The sequence below is a fragment of the Cynocephalus volans genome, chromosome 3 (genome assembly GCF_027409185.1).
Source record: "Cynocephalus volans isolate mCynVol1 chromosome 3, mCynVol1.pri, whole genome shotgun sequence".
NCBI classification, from domain to species: domain Eukaryota; kingdom Metazoa; phylum Chordata; class Mammalia; order Dermoptera; family Cynocephalidae; genus Cynocephalus; species Cynocephalus volans.
Genome location: NC_084462.1, coordinates 4,781,242 through 4,803,509, shown reverse-complemented (window position 1 = coordinate 4,803,509; position 22,268 = coordinate 4,781,242). Strand labels below are relative to the sequence as shown.

Genomic DNA, 22,268 nt, shown 5'->3' with positions numbered 1-22,268 from the left:
ATTTCTCTGAGTAGGGCCGAGCCCGTGGCGCACTCGGTAGAGTGCTGCGCTGGGAGCGCGGCGACGCTCCCGCCGCGGGTTCGGATCCTATATAGGAATGACCAGTGCACTCACTGGCTGAGTGCCGGTCACGAAAAAATGACTAAAAAAAAAAAAAAAAAAAAAAAAAAAAAAAAAAAAAAAATTTCTCTGAGTAATATAATTTTCAAAAAGTGTTGTACATTTTTTCATATTTTTCCATAAGTATTTCATATTTTTATGCTTATAGTAAATAGTATCGAAATTTTTAAACTGAAATGGCCTGTGGAAGAATTAGGAAGTATTCTCTCCTCTTCAGTTTTATTCCTGAATGATCCACTGGATGTATTTAATGCACTTTGTTTACGGAATCACCACTTCATAGTTATTTGAATTGTTTCGAGTTTGTGACTATTATGAATAATGTTGCCACAAACATTCAGGTACAAATTGGATTTATGTTTTCATTTCTGTTTGGTGAATTCCTACAAGTAGATTGGCTGCTTCATGAGATAAGTGTATAACATTTTACAAATCTTCCAAAGTGCTTGTACTATATTACATTTCTCATGATAGTATGAGAGTTCTAGTTTCTCCACATTCTCACCTGCACTTGGTATTGTTAGTCTTTTTTATTATTATACTCATTCTAGTTGTGTAGTAGAATTTCATTGTGGTCTTAATTTTAACCCTAATGACAACGTTGATCATCATTTTATGTACTTGTAGACCTTCATGTGTCTTCTTTAGTGTATCTATTCTTTTCTCATTTTCTAAATGGAATGCCTTTATTACTGAGTTTTTAGAGCTGTTTATATATTCTGCATAGATAAGAGTCCTTTATCAGATATATGATTTGCAAATGTTTTCCTCCCATCTGTAGCTTTTACTTTTGTTTTATAATGTCTCTTGGTGTACAAAGTTTAATAGAAGTTAAATTTATTGATTTTCTACTTTTATGGCTCACTGGCTTTGTAACATGTCTGTCTAAGAATTGTCTGCCTAACTCAAGATCATGGAAAATTCTCCTATTTTTTTCTGCAAGATAGTTTAGAATTTATTTTAGAGTAATTTTAGATTCACAGCAAAATTGAGCAGAATGTATAGGGAGTTCCCATATACTCTTTACTCACACATGCACAACTTCCCCCACTCTCAACATCCTGCACCAGAATGGTACATTTTTTTTTACAATCAGTGAACCTGTATTGACACATCATTATCACTAAAATGGCATTGTTTATATTAGGGTTCACCCTTCATGTTGTACATTCTTCGGATTTTGACAAGTGCATGACATATATTAACTATTATAATATCACACAGAATAGTTTACCACCCTGAACATCTCCTATGTTCTGCCTATTCATCTTTTATTCCCTCCAACCCCTGGAAACCACCGATCTTTAACTGGTCTCCATGTGCCTTTTCCATATGTTGGAATCATACAGTATGTAGTACTCTCAGATTGGCTTCTTTCACTTAGTAATATGCATTTAAATTTCTTCCATTCTTTTCGTGGTTTGATAGCTCATTTCTTTCTAGCCTTGAATAATATTCTGTTACCCGGATGTACTACAGTTTATTTATCTTTTCACTTACTGAAGGCATATCAGTTGCTTCCTCGTTTTGGCAACTATGAATAAAGCTGCTGTAAACTTCCATGTGAAGGTTTTATTGTGGGCATGAGTTTTCAACTTCTTTGAGTTAATTCCAAGAAGTATAATTGCTGTATGATATGGTAACAGTATATTTAGTGTTTAAGGAAACCTCCAAACTGTCTTCCTAAGTGGCTGTACCATTTTGTGTTCCCATCAGCAATGAATGAGAGTGTCTGTTGCTCCACAAACTTACCAGCATTTAGTGTTGTCAGTGTTTTAGATTTTGGCCATTCTAATAGGTTTGTAGTGGTATTTTATTGTCTTAATTTGCAGTTCCCTAATGACATACAATATTGAACATCTTTTCATATGCTTGTTTGTCATCTGTGTATCTTCCTCGGTGAGGTATCTGTTCAAGTCTTTTTCGCGCCCCCCCCCCTTTTTTTTGGTCTTTTTTTTCATTTTTTTTAATTTAATTTAATTTTATTTTATTTTTTATTTATTTTTTTAAAAATTTTATTTTGTCGATATACATTGTGGCTGATTATTGCTCCCCATCACCAAAACCTCCCTCCCTTCTCCCTCCCCCCTCCCCCCCAACAATGTCCTTTCTGTTTGCTTGTCATATCAACTTCAAATAATTGTGGTTGTTATATCTTCTCCCCCCCCCCCCCGGTTTGTGTGTGTGTGTGTGTGTGTGTGTGTGTGTGTGTGTGTGTGTGAATTTATATATTAATTTTTAGCTCCCACCAATAAGTGAGAACATGTGGTATTTCTCTTTCTGTGCCTGACTTGTTTCACTTAATATAATTCTCTGAAGGTCCATCCATGTTGTTGCAAATGGCAGTATTTCATTCGTTTTTATAGCTGAGTAGTATTCCATTGTGTAGATGTACCACATTTTCCGTATCCACTCATCCGATGATGGGCATTTGGGCTGGTTCCATTAAAAATCTTTTTTTTCTTTACTTTTTATTTGTATTTTATTACTTTTTTTTCTTGCACATTTTTTAAGCCATCTGGGCATGGGCTGTTTGCTTTCTTACTGTTGAGTTTAAGAGTTCTTTGTGTATTTTAGACAATAGTCCTTTATCAGATATGTACTTTGCAAATATTTTCTCTCTGTGAGGTGTCACTTTGTCCTCTTGAGATAGTTTACATTTTTAGCTGTTATGTTTACATCTATCATCTATATTAAGTGTGTTATATATGATGTGAGATAAGGATCTAGGTTCATTTTTCTAGAAATGGATATCTAATTGTCCCAGTACTACTTGTTGAAGACTATTTTTTCCATCACTGAATTGTTATACACACTTGTTGAAATCGGTTGACCATAAATGTATTTATTTCTTCACTCTCAATTCTGTTTCACTGATTTATGCATCTGTTATGTCACTACAACACCTATCTTGATTACTGTGGCTTTATAGTACATTTTAAAATAAGTTAGTATAAGTACTCCAACTTTATAATTTTATTTTACAATTATTTTGACCATCCTAGGTTCTTTGCCTTTCAATATAAGTTTTAGAATCAGCTTCTTGATATTCACTAAATTTCTGGTATAATTTTGATTTGGATTATACTGAATCTATACCAATTTAGAGAGCATTGCCATCATAACCATATTGAATCTTCAAATTCATGAGCTTCGAATGTCTCCTTATTTATTTATATATCTTTATATTTGTCTTAGAAGTGTTTTATAGTTTTCAGTGTACAAGCTTCTCATTACTTTTGTTAAATTTATTCTTAAGTATTTTTTTCTTTTTGTTGCCATTGTGCATGTAATTGCTTTATAATTTCCTTTTTAGATTTATCATTTCTAGTATAGAGATCTTACTTTGTTATATTGGTATCGTATACCTTGCTAACTTGCTCAACTTGTTAATTAGTTCTAATAGGTTTTTTTTGTGGGCATTTCTTAGGATTTTTACACATGAGATCGTGTTGTCTATGAATAAGGACAGTTTTACTCTGCTTTTCCAGTCTGGATGCCTGTAATTTTTATTTATTTGTTTATTACCTTATTGATCTGGCTAGAAATTCTAGTATAGTAATGTATTGGAGGGGTGAAAGCAGCCTTGTCCTCAATTCTATGGGAAAAATATTCAGGATTTTGTGTTTGATCTTAGTTTTGGTTTTTCATGTATGTCTTTTTTTTTTTTCTTTCAAATTTTATTTTATTTTGTCAATATACAATGTGGTTGATTATTGTGGTCAATTACCAAAACCTCCCTCCCTCCTCCCTCTCCCCCCTCCCTCCCAGCAATGTCCTTTCTGTTTGCTTGTCCTATCAGCTTCAAGGAATTGTAATTGTTTTCATGTATGTCTTTTATCAGTTTGAGTAAGTTCCCTTGTGTTCCTCATTTTCTGAAAATTTTAATCATGAATGGGTCTTAGAATTTGTCCAGTACTTTTTCTGTATTTATTGAGAAGAACACATGGATTTTATCCTTATTATATTAATTTATACTATTACATTAATGGATTTTCACATGATAAACCAATCTAACATTCCTGAGGTAAATCCCTCTTAGTCATTGTCTATAATTCCTTGCATGTTATGCTGGATTTGTTTTGCTAATATGTTGTTAACTGTTTTTCACCTATGTTCATGAAGGTTGTTGGTCTATAGTTTTCTTTTTCTGTGATTCCTTTGTCTGGCTTTGGTATCTGGGTTATATCTGGGCAATACTGGCTTCTTAGGTAAAGCCATCTGGGTGTGGGCTTTTCTTTTTTTTCTTTTTTTTTTTTTTAAAAGATGACCGGTAAGGGGATCTTAACCCTTGACTTGGTGGTGTCAGCACCATGCTCACCCAGTGAGCCAACCGGCCATCCCTATATGGGATCCGAACCCGGGGCCTTGGTGTTATCAGCACCACACTCTCCCGAGTGAGCCACGGGCCGGCCCCAAGGGTGTGGGCTTTTCTTTGTGGGATGATTTTTAATTAGTAAATAGTTTCTTTACTTGTCATATATTTATTCAGATTTTCATTTAACTCTTCTGTCAGTTTTGCTAATTTGTCTCCTAGAAATTTGTTCATTTCATCTAAGATATAGATATCTGTCTATATTTTAGTTGAACAAATACTTAGGAAGAAATAAATTACATACACTCACACATACATACATACAGAAAGATCGATATTTGTATCTGTACCTGTATGGCATAAAGTTATTCATGACATTTCCTCATTAAACTGTTTAATTTCTGTAGGGTCATCAGTGATGATAACACATCCATTCCTGATTTAGGTAATTTGTGTCTTCGCTTTTTCTTGGTCAGTCTTATGGGTGTCAATTTTGTTGACATTTTCAAATAATCACCTTTTGATTCACAGATTTTCTTTAAATTTTTAAAAATCTATTTCATTTATTTCCACTTTGATCTTTATTATTTTCTTCAATCTGCCTGCTTTGGGTGTAAGTTGCTCTTCTTTTTCTAGTTTATCAAGTTGGAAAGTTACAGTATTGATCTGAGATTTTTTTTTCTTTTCTGATATAGGTTAGTTTCTTTTCTGATTTAAAGCTGTAAGTTTTTTTAAAGTACTACTTTAGGGACATTTAGTTAATTTTGATGTTGATTTTGTTTTCATTCAGTTCAAGATATTATCCAATTTCCCATGTGATTTTCTTTTTAACCTATGGTTATTCAGAAATGTACTGTTTAATTTCCAAATGTTTGGGTATTTCCTAAATTTCATTCTAAAATTGATTACTTTTTTTTTTGACAGCTGGCAGGTATGGGGATCTGAATCCGTGACTTTGGTATTACAACACTGTGTTTCTAATCAACTGAGCTGATCAGCCAGCCTTAAAGTTGATTTTTAATTCAATTCTGCTGTGGTTGGAAAATATATTTTGAATTACTTGACACTTATTTTATATCCTAGCATATGGTCTTCTTTGGAGATTGTTTCATGTACCTTTGGAAAAAAATGTACATTTTGCTGCTGTTGAAGATAGTATTAAATAAATGCCAGTTAAGTCAAGTTGATTATGTTTTTGAAGTTTTCTGTGTCCTCACTGATTTTCTATTTGTTTTAATTATTATTGACAGTGGAGTATTGAAATCTTCAACTATGATTGTTGAATTGTCTATTCCTCTCCAATTCTGTCAGTTTTTGTTTCATACGTTTTGGAGTTATCTTGTTAGATGTGTATAGATTTGTAATTATCATATCTTCTTCATATATACACCTGTTAATCATTATTGCCAACAGGGAAACTCACCTAATCCTTGATGTCCAGAGTTTTTATTGGGGCTCAATTAACATAGACACGACTGACTACTTATATGGCTGATCTTAGTCTCCAGTTCCTCCAGAAATCTAGTTAATACCACATGGCTCAATAACCCTCACCATAAACCATATTATTAACATAAACAATTTGGCATGGCCCAAGCTACCCAGGTAAGCAAATACTCTCATCAGGCCGGACATTCTCAGGGCTTAGAGGTTACTGCACAGGAACTGAGGGCAAAGACCAAATCTCTCTTAGGTAAAGTTAATCCTTTAGTGTGTAATATAAAATAAGACAATTCTTATGATTTGCTTATTAGTACTTTGGGCTTCAAATTGAGGTGTGTGGACCCACTGAGCATGCAGAGACTTTCAAAGCAATACATGGGCACACATACTATTTAAAGACAGTGTCCAAATCAGTGGAACCTTCCATATGTTCTCTTTACTAAAATTGATCTGCCTGAAAATTCACCTGTCTCTGAGGCATTGTGCTGTGCTGGTTTTGCTTTCCCACCTCCTCTTTAATAGTCATACCACTTCTACTTCACAAAAGAAACCATACCTTTCACACATTGAGAAACTTGTTTCATTTAATTTTTTAAAACTTTATTTTATATACATAGCTAGCATAGTTTCTTTTGTTGGACAGATGCCTTGGATAATCCATTCGGAGAAGATCACTTTGTCCAACTTAGTGAAGCCTATATCCTTCACATACCGACAGAAACACTGGTGGAACACATTGAGGCCTTATTTCTGGATCAGTCCGTGCAGCTTTGAGTAGAGGTGGCAAGAATGAGAACCCTGGCCGAATTTTTGCAGGTGGCTCCAGTAAAGTTGCTGGTGACCCATCCAGAAACTTGTTTTATTGCTCCAGGGTGTGAACAGTTAGAAATATTGGGGTTCTTTATTTAAGGTCACTACAGTGCAGTGGTGACATCTGGACCCACAGTAAATGTATGCTTAAAGTCAATTTGTTTTTCAACCCACAGGTCCTGGCTTCCCAGAAGCAAGAGTGAAGGAATGAAGGAATCAAGTGAAGGAATGAAGGAAGAAGGAGGAAATTGCTGACCTTGGATATCATCATTTCTTGGGACAACTTTAACTGGATACCAAGATTTCTGACCTTAAGAACTTCATGGCAGATGCAGAAGGGACAAATTTATAGGATCCATATTATCCACTACTTCCTGAGCACAAAAGAAAATGATTGAGGCCCAGGTAATTTTTGGTTTGTTATATTTTTCCTTTGTTTTTTGACAGATTTGTGATGGCCTGGAAAAGAGCAGTTTAAGTAAAAGAATTATAAATTGGGATAATTGGCTTCTGGAGAGAAATATATAACAGTCTCTACCTTTGAAACCAGGGATCAGGAATAATATATTGTTTATAATGGTCATTCTAAATGACTAATATTGGAACATGATTTTTTATTGTGTTGGATCCTACGGGTTACATTAGCTGTCATCTTAGGTCTGATATCTCCGACAGCCATTACAACCAGAGGAACACAAAAAGCTTTGAGAATTGACTGTTAGGAGAAAGCAGACATGTTTTCAGTGACATAGTTTATGTCACCCAGGTCTTAGGACATTTCTTTGATGGATTTCCTAGAGGTGATCAGTGGACAGTATCCTTAATCACAGTTTTCTGATAAATGTAAAAACAGATTTTCTATAGCTGTTTGTTACAGAGGGCCTCAGAGTCTCTTCTGGGAATATATCAGTCAGAGCTCCGTGGACACAGTTCTTCAAGGGACCACAGTCTGGTTAGTCAGGGACCCAGCTTTGTGGCAGTCTGATTTTATTCAGGAATAAACCTAAGTGGAAAAATGGAAAGATTGCATGAGTTTTAAATGGTCCTCCATGAACACGTAGTTGAACTGGAGTTTAAGAAGATTTGGTAGTAGTTATTTGAAACCAACTTTCTCTAGGAAAGTCTTGGTTTGTTGGCATCTACGGGGTTGGTTTTATAAGTTTCACTGTATCTCAGAAAGTTTAGTGCCTGTCCCTGTGTTGAAATCCAGTTCTTACCCACCTCTTCCTTTTTTTTTTTAAGTACACAGAAGACTCATGGTAAAAGATTCCTTTCTAATCCCATAGAAATAATGTTTGTATTAACAAACAGCTGGTAGTATCTATTGCCTTTCATTGTGTGTGTGTATTTACAAGTGCATGTGTATATATCTACATATTTACATACTTAAATGCATACATCTATATAACATCTTATATGAGTGGAATGATACTGCAAATAACATAGACAACTATAAGGGACACCCCATTGGCCTAAGTACCACTGGCCTGGTACCAATTGATTGTCTAAAAGAAAAATGACTGCATCAACTGAAGAACATTACTTATGTGGCTGTATAAAATTTCATGAGTTCATAGTAATATTAAAAAAAATCATTGAAGTTTGCTAGAAATGAATTATTTAATCTTTGAAACAATATATAAAATAATCAAATGTATGCTCTTTTTGGCTGTAGAGGTGGGGATTCACTCTGACTTTAAGAAATTTTAGATTCAAAGTGAAATAGAGTACACTTCATTGATAAAGCTCAAGAGTCCTTGACCATTACGCTCATCTATGAATCACCTCTCCAGAATGAATTGTGGTTGTTATTTTAATGTACATCTTCCAGACTATTTTCAGTATATTGGCTTTCTTCACATGTTAGTGCCTGCAGGCCAACTTTCTTCTTTTTTACTTGAGGCAATGAACTTCAAATGATGTCTGAGATAGTTTAACAATTCACATATTGATGAGTGTTTGTTATTAGAAACGATATGATAGTGAACATACCTGTTAATCTCTTTTTGTGGAATTATATCAATTTGTATCAATATTTCTTGAGAGGGCTGGCCAGTTAGCTCACTTGGTTAGAGTATGGTGCTGATTACACCAAGATCAAGGCTTTGGATCCCCATACCGGCCAGCGGCAAAAAAAAAAAAAAAAAAAAAATTTCTTTAGGGTGGTTACAGAGAAATCAGTTATGGGGTATGCAGTGTAGTCATGTTTCATTTTAATCTGTACTTGAAGCTGCTGTCCAAATGGCTGTTCCAGTTCATGATTAATGTAACATTTGATTAGAAGTGTTGACTCTGGATCTAGTTGCCAGCTGTGTGACCTTGCGTACTTCATTTAGCCATTATGTGCCTGAGTTTTCTCATCTATAATGATATGGCACCTACCTCTTGAGGGTAGGGTATGAAATAATGAATTAATCTATACAAAGAATTTAAAAGAGATTGTTCAGAAAGAAGCTCACTTAGTAGAACAGGCAGGCAGTGTCGTCCTCTTTGCCCCTTCGAGCCAGAGTGAGTAGTGTAATTCTCAAGAATTAAACTCCCATGTGATGTCGTTGATCATCCTGAAGAAAAGGGAGAAGGACGTTGTGGATAAAGAGACAAGAGTTTTGCAGCACAATGCCCCATTCTTAGAACACTGCTAGGCATAAGAAAATAGACCCATTTCGGACTTCCGGTCATGATGGCGGAATAGCATCACTCTCTCCCACAAATCAACGGATTTAAACTATGAAAACATAACATCAAGTGCATACGGAACTGGGAGACGTCTAGCGGGGCAGGCAGAAACTCCACGGAGACCACATGCCCTGTGGGGCCGCAGTCGCAAGATCCAGCAGATAGGCTTCACCGCTGCCACCCGGCTCCATTCCCAGCCCAGCCCAATGCGCACAGAGTGGGGAGACCTCCGGCAGCGGAGAGTGAGGCTCCACAGAAACCACACACCCTGTGGGGCCGCCACTGCATGATCCACCAGGTAGGCTTCACCGCAGGCACTTGGCTGCATTCCCAGCCTGGCCTAGTGCTCACAGAGCAGGGAGACGTCCAGCAGGGGAGGTGGGAACTCCACGGGGACCACACCACTGCTGCACGATCCAGCAGCCCAGCCCAATGCATACAGAGCACAGAAACGTCCAGCAGGGGAGACAGAAGCTCCATAGAGTCCACACACCCTGTGGGGGGCCGCTGCCACATGATCCAGCAGCAGGGAAGCTTTACCGCCGCCATCCCGGATCCATCCCAAGCCCGGCCTAGCATGGACAGAGCAGGAAGACATCCAGCAGGGGAAGGGGAAGCTCCGCAGAGACCACATGCTCTGTGGTGCCTCCGCGCATCCCAGCAGACTGGCCCAGAACGCACGGAACAGGGAGAAGTCCAGCACGGGAGGTGGAAGCTTAGCAGAGACCACACACCCTGCGGTACTGCCCCGTAACCCAGCAACCTGGCCGAGTCCAAGCTGACCAGAGAGGTGGCTCCCCGGGGAGGCCGAAGAAATGAGGCAACCACACACACAAGGCAGTAGTTGCCAACTGAGCAGTCACTGAGGTAGCCATACCAAATTGGCAACCCCAGCAACATCTTAGTCAGTCAATAGTGTCAAACCTGTGGACTGTGAAACCCCCTGCCACAATGAATAAACGTCAAAGAAAAGACACCAGAAATATGAAAAATCAAGAAAGTACACCACCAAAGGATAATAATTCTCAAGCTCTAGATCCTATAGAACAAGAAGCCCTTGAAATGACTGACAAGGAATTTTGAGTGATAATTCTAAGGACACTGAGATACAAGAAAACTCAGCTAGACATCATGATGAAAGGAGGAAAAGTATACAGAACCTGAAAGAAGAAATGTACAAGGAAATCAATGCCCTGAAAAAAAATATAGCAGAACTTGCTGAACTGAAGAAGTTATTCAGCGAAATAAAAAACACAACAGAGAGTTTAACCAGCAGGCTTGCAGAAGTTGAAGAGAGAAACTCTGAACTTGAAGATGGGCTGTTTGAAAGAACACAGGCACACAAAAAAAAAGAAGAAAGAAAAGAAAAGAAAAAAGAATCAAAGGCATTGAAGAAAATCTGAGAGTGATATCAGACAACCTTAAGCGCTCAAATATCTGAGTCGTGGATATTCCAGAAGGGGAGGAAAAAGGAGATCACATTGAAAACATATTCAACAGAATAGTGGCAGAAAACTTCCCAGGTATAGGACAAATCACAGATCTTCAGATCCAGGAAGCTCAATGATCTCCAAACATATTCAACCCAAAAAGGTCTTCTCCAAGACATGTTATACTCAAATTGTCAAAACTCAAAGACAGAATCTTAAAAGCTGCAAGAGAGAAGCATCAAATCACCTATAAGGGAGCCTCAATCAGACTAACATCAGACCTTTCATCACAAACCCTAAAAGCCAGAAAGGAATCAGATGATATATTCAAAATACTAAAAGACACAGATTGCCAGCCAAGAATACTCTGCCCTGCAAGGCTACCTTTCTGAAATGAAGGGAAATAGTATATTTCTCAGACAAACAAAAACTGCGGGAGTTCACCACCACACAACCGCCCTTACAAGAAATTCTCAAGGGAATACTGGGTTTGGTTCCTGAAAAATAACTATCACTGCAATAAAACCCAAGAAAAATCAAAGTCTACTAGTATAATAAAAATGGCATTCATGAAGAGAAATCAAACAAACAAAAAGGCTATCTACAACCCAAGAAAACAATAAATACAGAAAACAAACAATAAATCAGAAAGCAAGGAACAAAAGACATCTAAGACAACCAAACAATGATCAATAAAATGCTAGGAAGAAATAAACACTTTTCAATAACAACTCTTAATGTAAAAGGCTTAAATTCCCCAATCAAAAGACACAGACTGGCTGACTGGATTAAAAAGGAGGACCCAAATATATGCTGCCTTCCAGAGACCCACCTCACCCATAAAGACTCACATAGACTAAGAGTGAAAGGATGGAAAAAGATTTACCATGCAAACAGAAAAGAAAAACGAGCTGCAGTAGCTATTCTTATATCTGATAAAATAGACTTTAAACTAAAAACCATAAAAAGAGAGAATGAGGGACACTACGTAATGATAAAAGGATTGACCTATCAAGAAGACATAACAATCCTAAATATATACACACCCGATGTCGGAGCAGCCAGATTTATAAAACAAACTCTATTAGACCTAAAGAAGGAAATAGACACTAATACCATAAGAGCAGGGGACCTGAACACCCCACTGTCAATATTGGACAGATCATGTAGGCAAAGAATCAGCAGAGAAACACAAGATCTCAACAATACTCTAGACCAATTGGACTTGGCAGATATCTACAGAACATTCCATCCAACATCCTTAGAATATTCACTCTTCTCATCAGCACATGGATCATTCTCCAGGATAGATCACATATTAGGTCACAAATCAAGTCTCAACAAATTCAAAAAAATTGGAATTATCCCATGTATTTTCTCAGACCACAATGGATTAAACTTAGAAATCAATAACAAACGAAATTCTGGAAAGTATACAAGCACATGGAAATTAAACAGCATTCTACTTAATGACATATGGGTCCAAGAAGAAATCAAGCAAAATCAAAAAGTTTATTGAAACTAATGAAAATAATGATACATCATACCAAAACCTGTGGGATACTGCAAAAGCAGTACTAAGGGGGAAATTTATTGCATTAAATGCTCTCCCCAGAAGAATGGAAAGATGTCAAGTGAACAACCTAACACTTTATCTTAAAGAAGTAGAAAAACAAGAACAATCCAAACCTAAAGTTAGCAGACAGAAAGAAATCATGAAGATCAGAGCAGAACTGAATGAAATTGAAACCCAAAACACAATACAAAAGATAAATGAATCAAAAAGTTGGTTTTTTGAAAAGATAAATAAAATTGACGAACCTTTAGCATGGCTAACAAAAAAAAAAAGAAGAGAGAAGATTCAAATAACAAAAATTAGAAATGAAAAAGGTGATATTACAACTGATTCATCTGAAATACAAGGAATCATTCGAGAATACTATAAACAACTATATGCCAACAAATTTGAAAATCTGGAGGAACTGGATAAATTTCTGGACACACACAAGCTCCCAAAACTGAGCCATGAAGACGTAGAAAATCTGAACAGACCAATAACAATAAAGGAGATTGAAGCTGTTATCAGAAGGCTCCCAACAAAGAAAAGCCCAGGACCAGATGGATTCACAGCAGGATTTTACCAAACTTTAAAGAGGAATTGACACCAATTCTTTACAAACTATTCCAAAAGATTGAAACAGATGCAAATCTCCCAAACTCATGCTATGAAGCAAACATCATCCTGATACCAAAACCAGGTAAAGATATAACCAAAAAAGAAAACTACAGGCCGATATCCTTGATGAATATAGATGCAAAAATCCTCACTAAAATACTAGCTAACAGAATACAGAAACACATATGTAAAATTCTTCACCACGATCAAGTGGGATTCATCCCAGGGATGCAAGGTTGGTTCAACATACGCAAATCAATAAGTGTGATACGCCATATTAATAAAATCAAACACAAGGACCATATGACCATCTCTATAGATACTGAAAAAGCATTTGATAAAATTCAACATTCATTCATGACAAAGACCCTCTATAAGTTAGGTATAGAGGGAAAGTATCTCAACATAATTAAAGCCATATATGATAAATCCACTGCCAATATCATCCTGAATGGGGAAAAGCTGAAAGCTTTTCCTTTAAGAACAGGAACTAGACAAGGATGCCCACTCTCACCACTCCTATTCAACATAGTGTTGGAAGTACTAGCGAGAGCAGTCAGAGAAGAGAAGGAAATAAAGGGCATCCAGATTGGAAAAGATGAAGTCAAACTGTCCCTATTTGCAGACGACATGATCCTATATATCGAATAGCCTAAAGCCTCTGCAATAAAACTCTTGGAGTTAATAAATGATTTCAGCACAGTAGCAGGATACAAAATCAACACACAAAAATCAGTAGCATTTCTATTCTCCAATAGTGAACATGCAGAACGAGAAATCAAGAAAGCCTGCCCATTTACAATAGCCACCCCAAAAATAAAATACTTAGGAATAGAGTTAACCAAGGATGTGAAAAATCTCTATAATGAAAACTACAAACCACTGCTGAGAGAAATTAGGGAGGACACAAGAAGATGGAAAGATATCCCATGCTCTTGGATTAGAAGAATCAACATAGTGAAAATGTCCATACTCCCCAAAGTGATATACAAATTCAATGCAATCCCCATCAAAATTCCAAAGACATTTTTCTCAGAAATGGAAAGAACTATCCAGACATTTATATGGAACAACAAAAGACCACGCATAGCCAAAGCAACACTGAGCCAGAAAAATAAAGCTGGAGGCATAACACTACCTGACTTTAAACTATACTACAAAGCTATAATAACCAGAACAGTATGGTACTGGCATTAAAAACAGACACACTGATCAATGGAATAGAATAGAGAATCCAGAAATCAACCCACACACCTACAGCCATCTGATCTTTGACAAAGGCACCAAGCCTATACACTGGGGAAGAGACTGCCTCTTTAGCAAATGGTGCTGGGAGAACTGGATATCAATATGCAGGAGAATGAAACTAGACCCATACCTTTCACCATACACTAAAGTCAACTCAAAATAGATTAAAGAATTAAATGTACACCCTGAAACATTAAAACTTCTTAAAGAAAACATAGGAGAAACACTTCAGGAAATAGAACTGGACACAGACTTCATGAATATGACCCCAAAAGCACGGGCAACGGAAGGAAAAATAAACAAATGTTATTATATCAAACTAAAAAGCTTCTGCACAGGAAAAGAAACAATTAACAGAGTTAAAAGACAACCAGCAGATTGGGAGAAAATATTTGCAAAATATACATCCGGCAAAGGATTAATATCCAGAATATACAAGGAACTCAAACAACTTTACAAGAAAAAAACAAGCAACCCAGTTCAAAAATGTGCAAAAGAGCTAAGTAGGCATTTCTCTAAGGAAGATATACAAATGGCCAACAGACATATGAAAAAATGCTCAACATCACTCAGCATCTGGGAAACGCAAATCAAAACTACACTGAGATACCATCTCACTCCAGTTAGGATGGCTAAAATCCAAAAGACTCTGAACGATAAATGCTGGAGAGTTTGTGGAGAAAAAGGAACTCTCATACATTGTTGGTGGGACTGCAAAATGGTGCAGCCTCTATGGAAAATGGTATGGAGGTTCCTCAAACAATTGCAGATAGATCTACCATATGACCCAGCTATCCCACTGCTGGGAATATACCCAGAGGACTGGAAATCATGAAGTCGAAGGTATACTTGTTCCCCAATGTTCATCACAGCACTCTTTATAATAGCTAAGAGTTGGAACCAGCCCAAATGTCCATCATCAGATGAGTGGATATGGAAAATGTGGTATATCTACACAATGGAATACTACTCAGCTATAAAAAAGAATGAAATACTGCCATTTGCAACAACATGGATGGACCTTGAGAGAACTATATTAAGTGAAACAAGTCAGGCACAGAAAGAGAATACCACATGTTCTCACTTACTGGTGGGAGATAAAAATAAGTAAATAAATTCACACACACACACACACACACACACACACACACACACACACACACACACACACACACACACACACACACAAAAACCGGGGGGGAGAAGAGGACATAATAATTACAATTCCGTGAAGTTGACACGACAAGCATACAGAAAGGACATTTTGGGGTGGGAGGGGGGAGAGGGAGGCTGGAGGGAGGTTTCGGTAATGGGCCACAATAATCAACTACATTGTATATTGACAAAATGAAATTACAAAAAAAAAAAAAAAGAGTTTAGAAGAGTGCCAGTGTATAAGAAAAGTAAGCTTTTTCTCTCTACAGTCACATAATGCTTCCTATACCAGATGTGTGGATTTTTCCCTACACATCAATTCCATTCTTCATAGGACACCAGCTGGGTATTGTACAGTTTTCTCAGATCAGACACTAACTGTCTGAGTTAATGTATACCCCACAGGTTAAGGCTCCATTCCCATAAGACTGCCTTCTACTTCAGTAGCCAATTTAAAGTGCTGGGTCTCCTGTTCACCCACAACTTCTGTCCAACTTGGCTACAAATCAGAGGTTCCTATGGCCCCCTCCTCATGTTTGTGTAACTGTGGCTTTTAAGTTAAAATTTATTCCCTGTTTATGTTGCTTATTCTAGGGCTGTCTTGATAGCTCTGTTGGTTAGAGCATGGTGCTGATAATGCCATGGTCCAGGGTTCAATGGATCCCTGTACCAGCCAGCAGGAAAAAAAAAGTAATTGCTTGTTCTTTCAGTATATTTCCATAGCTAACCTCTCTCTCTTTCTTCCTATTTGCCTTTTAGGATAATGCCCCTCTGGCATAGAAGTAATGGGCTGTGTGCCTAAGGTTTTTTTCAGGATCATTGGGCTTAGCTTGGCCCAACAAAAACCCGGCTAGGCTGGGTAAGCCTATAGACATCTCTACTGAGTGTGCTGGAATATCTGACCTTTGACATCAGAGGGTTGAGGGCTCCACCTCCAGATCCTGTAAAGGCAGTCATCTTCTGAATATACAGACAGCCACTGAGAGTCCCACACCCCCTTCCCCCCAAGTCCTCTCACAAGCACCCAACCTAAGTCACCAGAGGATTGTGGGAGAAAATGTAGGAGAATCACCCCTCGACCCACCCTTCCTCTTAGGGTGCCTGCTCTAAGCACATTAACATTGCAGGACCAACAACATTAGATCCTGTTAAGGTAGTCATCTTCTGAATATGCAGACAGCTTGCGCAGGTGCAGATCACTGAAGGACTCCTCCAAACCTTTTAACAAATCAAGATCCCCTGTGCCTCGCATTGACCCTGACCACTCCCTGGCCCCCCCGCCCCTCCATGAATGTACTATCCTTCTCATTGAGGGCAAGATGGATCTGAGGTGCAAATCTCCCGTCTTCTCATAATGGCTGCCTTGTGATTAAACTTTCTTTACTACAAAGATATCTCCTTTGGTGACTGACTTTCTGTGTCTTAATGGGCAAATGGACCCCACTTGGTTTGCCAACATTTATCTGCTAGGACAACTGACAGAACTCAGGAATACAGTTTACTTAGATTACTCGTTTATTGTAAAAAGATGCAACTCGGGAGCAGCCAGATGGAAGAGATGTATGGAGCAAGGTATGGGGGAGGGGCACAGAACTTCCATGCCCTCTCTGGGGGTACCACACTCCCAGTACCTCTGCATATCCAGGAACTCATAAGCTCTCCAACCCCTCTACTCCATCTGGGTTTTTATGGCAGTTTTAGTACTTAGCATGATTGATTAAATCATTGGCTATTGGTGATTTGATTCACTCTCCAGTACCTCTCCCTTCCCCAGAGGTCAGGGGTTGGGGGTGCATAGTTTATATGCAAATACTGTGCAATTTTATATAAGGGACTTGAGCAGTCTTGGATTTTGATATTTGGGAGGAGATGGGGGGAATCCTGGAACCAATCCCCAGTAGTTACTGAGTGACGACTGTATATATGATTTTCTATTAGAAGTTATTTTTTTGTTTGTCTTGTTAACCCAAATCTTTCTAATCAACTTTAATGGTTTTTTGTGTTTTAGATATATCTTGTATAGTTTCTTTTATTCTCTTACATTTATTTAAAAGTACTGTCTTGTAAATTTAGGATGTGGAATCTGTTCATGATTGATTCTTATGTTGGCTATGAAGTCTCTGGTAATATAGGAATGTTTTATTTGTCCTGATGTCCTTTGAATATGTTTAGCATTTAAAAATCACTGCTAAAATGTACAGATGAAACATAGGATTTTGCTCCCACCAAAATGTATTTGAGAAAGGAACATAGATACAGGCTACATGGTGAAAATTAGAAAAACTTCTCTCATACTTCTAAATATATAACTTCCCTCATATTTCTTCTAAATTAATAATAAGAATTCACATCATATTAAACAGGACTTTGTTGTTACAGGAATCACTAACACTGGAAGATGTGGCTGTGGAGTTCACCTGGGAGGAGTGGAAGCTCCTGGGCCCTCTTCAGAAGGACCTGTACTGGGACGTGATGTTGGAGAACTATAACCATCTGTTATCACTGGGTAAGGATAGGTCCCCATGTGTCACCTAGAGAGTGTCCTCACCCCTTTTTTCCTCACCCGTCCTTTTTTCTCTCACTGTCATTTTTTTTCCCCTCACCTAATGAAAGCTTTATAGTCATTGTGTTCTTCTGAAATGTTAGATTTTCAGTCTCTCTGGCCCCAAACAAAGTGGTATAATCTACCCTATTCTGAAAGAGAACTTTCATGTTGCGTATGAGAAATCATTATGTTTCTCAAATGTAATATTTTTCCATCTTGACATAATGTACCCTAATATCATGTACATTTCTAAGTAGTCTGTCTTCTCTCATGAACAGGGTATCAAGCTAGCAAACCAGAAATATTCTCCAAGCTGGAACAAGGAGAAGAACCATGGATAATAGAAGATAAAACCCAGAATAGAACCTGTCCAGGTGTGTGAGTGAGAACCAGCAAGGGGAAGGGCTAAGGAAGTCAAATTCTAGTCATTAAGGGACAGTGTCATAGCTGTGAAGCAACTAAGGATTCCTAAACAGGCCTTCCACATATTGATCTCCCCATATAGGAACTCATTTTTTTTTTAAGGGTGTTTAGCTTTAAATTTACTGTTTGTTTCTTCTTATATCTGGTCCTTATTTATTTTGTTTTACATGTTTATAATTTTCTTGCATCCTTTTTTTGTTTTTTTCTCCTAGCTGGCCTGTACAGGGATCCAAACCCGTGACCTTGGTGTTACCAGCACCATGCTAACCAAGTGAGCTAACTGGCTAACCCTAATTTTCTTTTATACTGGGATCATACAGTTGACAGTAAAGAGCCAGTGCCACCAAATCATCTTTGAAGCACTTTTATTACATAACATTCTTATGGAAGAATTTGTTATTCTCTTCTTTCCTAGATATCAGGAAAGCTGACAGACATCTGCAAGGGCACTCTCAGAGCCAAAAATTTCTGAAGAACATGCAACAATGCAATGAAAAGAATACACTTAGAAATATTGTTCATCTGAGCAAAACACATTTTTCTGTAATCCAAAATCATGATATGTTGGATTTATACAGAAAAACTTTGAAATCAAGTTTAAGTTTAGTCAACCAGAAGAGAAGACATGAAGTAAATAACCCCATTGAGTTTAATAGAGGTGAGAAAACCCTTCTACATAGTACACATGAACTTAAATTCTGTGGAAGTACAAAATGCATGGGTACTAAATTCCAAGTCCTGAAGCATCAGATGACTCACAGAATTGAGAAAGCCCATGCATGCACTGATTGTGAGAAAACCTTCTTCAGGAAGTCTCAGCTCATTTGCCATGAGATGATTCATACAGGAGAGAAACCTGGAAGTGGTCAATGTGAGAAATCACCCAGAAGTGTCATGTTCACTAAGCATCACAGAATTCATACAAGAGACAAAGCCTATATACCCAATGAATATAGGAAAGGCTCTACTGTGAAGAGCAGTCTTGTTGTACATCAGCTAACCCATACAGGAGAGAAATCCTATATATGCAATGAGTGTGGAAAAGGCTTTACAATGAAGCGTTATCTAATTGCTCATCAGCGAACTCATAGTGGAGAGAAACCTTATGTATGCAATGTATGTGGAAAGGGTTTCACCGTAAAGAGCAATCTCATTGTACATCAGCGAACTCATACGGGGGAGAAACCATATATATGCATTGAGTGTGGAAAAGGCTTCACTATGAAGCGTTATCTTGTTGTACATGAGCGAACTCATACTGGAGAGAAACCCTATACATGTAGTGAATGTGGGAAAGGCTTCACTGTGAAGAGCAATCTCATTGTACATCAGCGATCTCACACTGGGGAAAAATCTTATATATGCAATGAATGTGGAAAAGGCTTCACGGTGAAGCGCACTCTCATCATACATCAGCGAACTCACACGGGAGAGAAATCTTACATATGCAATGAGTGTGGAAAAGCCTTCACTACAAAGCGCACTCTCATTATACATCAGCGAACTCATACTGGAGAGAAGCCGTATGAATGCAATGAATGTGGTAAAGCATTCAGCCAGAAGATATGCCTCATACAACATGAGAGATGTCATACAGGAAAGACTCCCTTTGTATGTACCGAGTGTGGAAAATCCTATTCGCACAAATATGGTCTCATTACCCATCAGAGAATTCACACAGGAGAGAAACCTTATGAGTGCAATGAATGTGGAAAAGCCTTCACCACAAAGTCAGTACTCAATGTACATCAAAGAACGCATACAGGAGAGAGACCATATGGATGTAGCAATTGTGAGAAAGCCTTCTCCCACTTGTCAAACCTTGTTAAACATAAGAAAATGCACACAAGGGAAATGGGTAGATTTAGTCAAGTTGAAAATTGCTTTAACAGAGAGTCACAGCTTATTACTTACAAATGAACTCATGCCTATTGATGCAATGACTGTGGAAATGCCTTCTGTGGCAACTCACACTTCATTAAATATCTGTGTTTCTAGGGAGATTGGATGTAATCATGGTACTGCCTATTGTCAGATATGTGCCCTCAGGAGTTAAAGAGTTTACCCAGGAGATAAACATGGTGAGTACAGTAAATATGATAGTGCCTTTATCAATCCTTTACCTCACATTTGCTGTCAGTGAAAACATGTCGGATAAACCCTAATTCATCTAATGTGGTGATGCCTTGAGTAAAAACTTCTAGTTCATATATCTGAAAAATGTATAGTGAGACAAATTCTGTGAATGCAGAGACAGAAAAGCCTTCTGTGGGAAGGTAGACTGCCCAGGGTTCATCATAGATCATCACCGAGCTCATTACTGGTAGAAATGTAATGACCATGGCAAAGTCTTTACTGAGTGAGTGTCAGTTTACATTGGAGAATAGTGTTAAAATGACTGTATATATGGCAGGATTTTTTGTGGTAAATTCTTCATCATTTGTCAGGAAATGAAATAGAAAACAAAAGTGTTCTGTCCAATAAATATATAATGTGAAAAATAAATAAAATTTAAAAAGAAAATAAAAGTGTTCTGAATATGCTAAATGTGAAGCACCTTTAGCAAAATATCAGAGAGCTCATGAAGGAATGAAGTTCAGTGAAAATTATGAGTGTTTAAATGCTTTTTGTTATAAGTCTAACCTCATTATACATCAGATGAGATACCTGATGTGCATTTTCCAGCAGGCTACCTTGAATGTCATTTCTAGTAGCCTTGTCAGTTATTCCACAGTTTTAAAAAGTAATCTACTCTTCTCATCAGTGATTTTTTTTTTTTTTCCTTTAGCAGCTGGCTGGTGCAGGGATCAGAACCCTTGACCTTGGTGTTATCAGCACCACACTCTAACCAAGTGAACTAACTGGACAGCCCAGATTATTTTTATTGTTATGTACAATTGTGGTATAAAAAGAAATATATTTGGTCCTTGTCCCTGGTTCCTGGCGCAGAGCCCCTAAACCCCTTGGAATTTCACGAGTGGTAGGAGTGTTTTTTGTTACACATAGCAAGCCCATCTAAATCACACCTGAGTTTATGTTACTTAAGTTGGGGCGGCCCCTAGATAGCCTCAGAGTGGGGTTGCTCAGAGTGAGATCAAATAATTAGACAGTGGAAACTTTCAGTCCCATTTCCCCCACCTCCTGGAAAGGGAGGGAGTCCGGAGATTGAACTGAACAGTGAGGTACAGGAACTTCCAAATTGGCAAACATATCCATTTGCCAGGAGGGTGATGCACTTCCAACTCCATGGAACAGAGGCTCCTGAGCTTGGGACTCTTCTAGACTTCACTCTATGTACCTCTTCATCTGGCTGTAACTTTGCATCATTTGTAATATACCAGTAAATGTAAGTAAACTGTTTTCCTGAATTTTGTGAGCTGTTTTAGCTAATTATTCAACCTGAGGAGGGGGGCCATGGGAACCCTCAATTTATAGCTAATCAGAAATACAGAAGTACTCAAGACTTTTGACTAGCATCTGTTATGGGGTCAGTCGTGTTGGACTGAGCCCCTCAAGTTGTGGAGTCTGCACTAACCTGGAGTAGTTATGTCAGAATTGAATTGTAGGATACCCACTTGATGTGGGAGAATTAGAGAATTGATAGATGTCAGAGAATACCACAGAACAATGCAGGAGTGTTTATGATCACCTCATATTATATGATTTGCTGTTACTTTTCTTTGACTCTAAACTTAATTGTAAACTTAGCATACTGAAGTTGTTTAAAAGAAAACTGAATATCTTAAATTTATAAATATAAGAACATAGCTGGACTTAACTAAGCTTACGTATATGACCAAACAATGTAGAAAATCACCTTCAGATTAAATAATGTTAAAATCACAAGATATTGCAAAAATAATCTAGAGACTTCCCTAGTATTCTTCACCCAACTTCTCCCACTAAAGACATCTTATATAACCATAT

At 37.7% G+C, this 22,268-nt stretch overlaps 1 protein-coding gene across 1 annotated transcript in view; it reads left to right on the top strand.

Annotated features, from left to right (window-relative positions):
• LOC134371870 (zinc finger protein 432-like) overlaps window positions 1-20,830 on the top strand; it is a 44,283-nt gene extending 23,453 nt beyond the window's left edge. The window contains 2 exon segments of the mRNA XM_063088779.1: window positions 19,303-20,197; window positions 20,199-20,830. Coding sequence (XP_062944849.1) covers window positions 19,303-20,197; window positions 20,199-20,397 — 1,094 coding nt within the window. The 3' untranslated portion in view covers window positions 20,398-20,830.
• The last annotated feature ends 1,438 nt before the right edge of the window (window positions 20,831-22,268 follow it).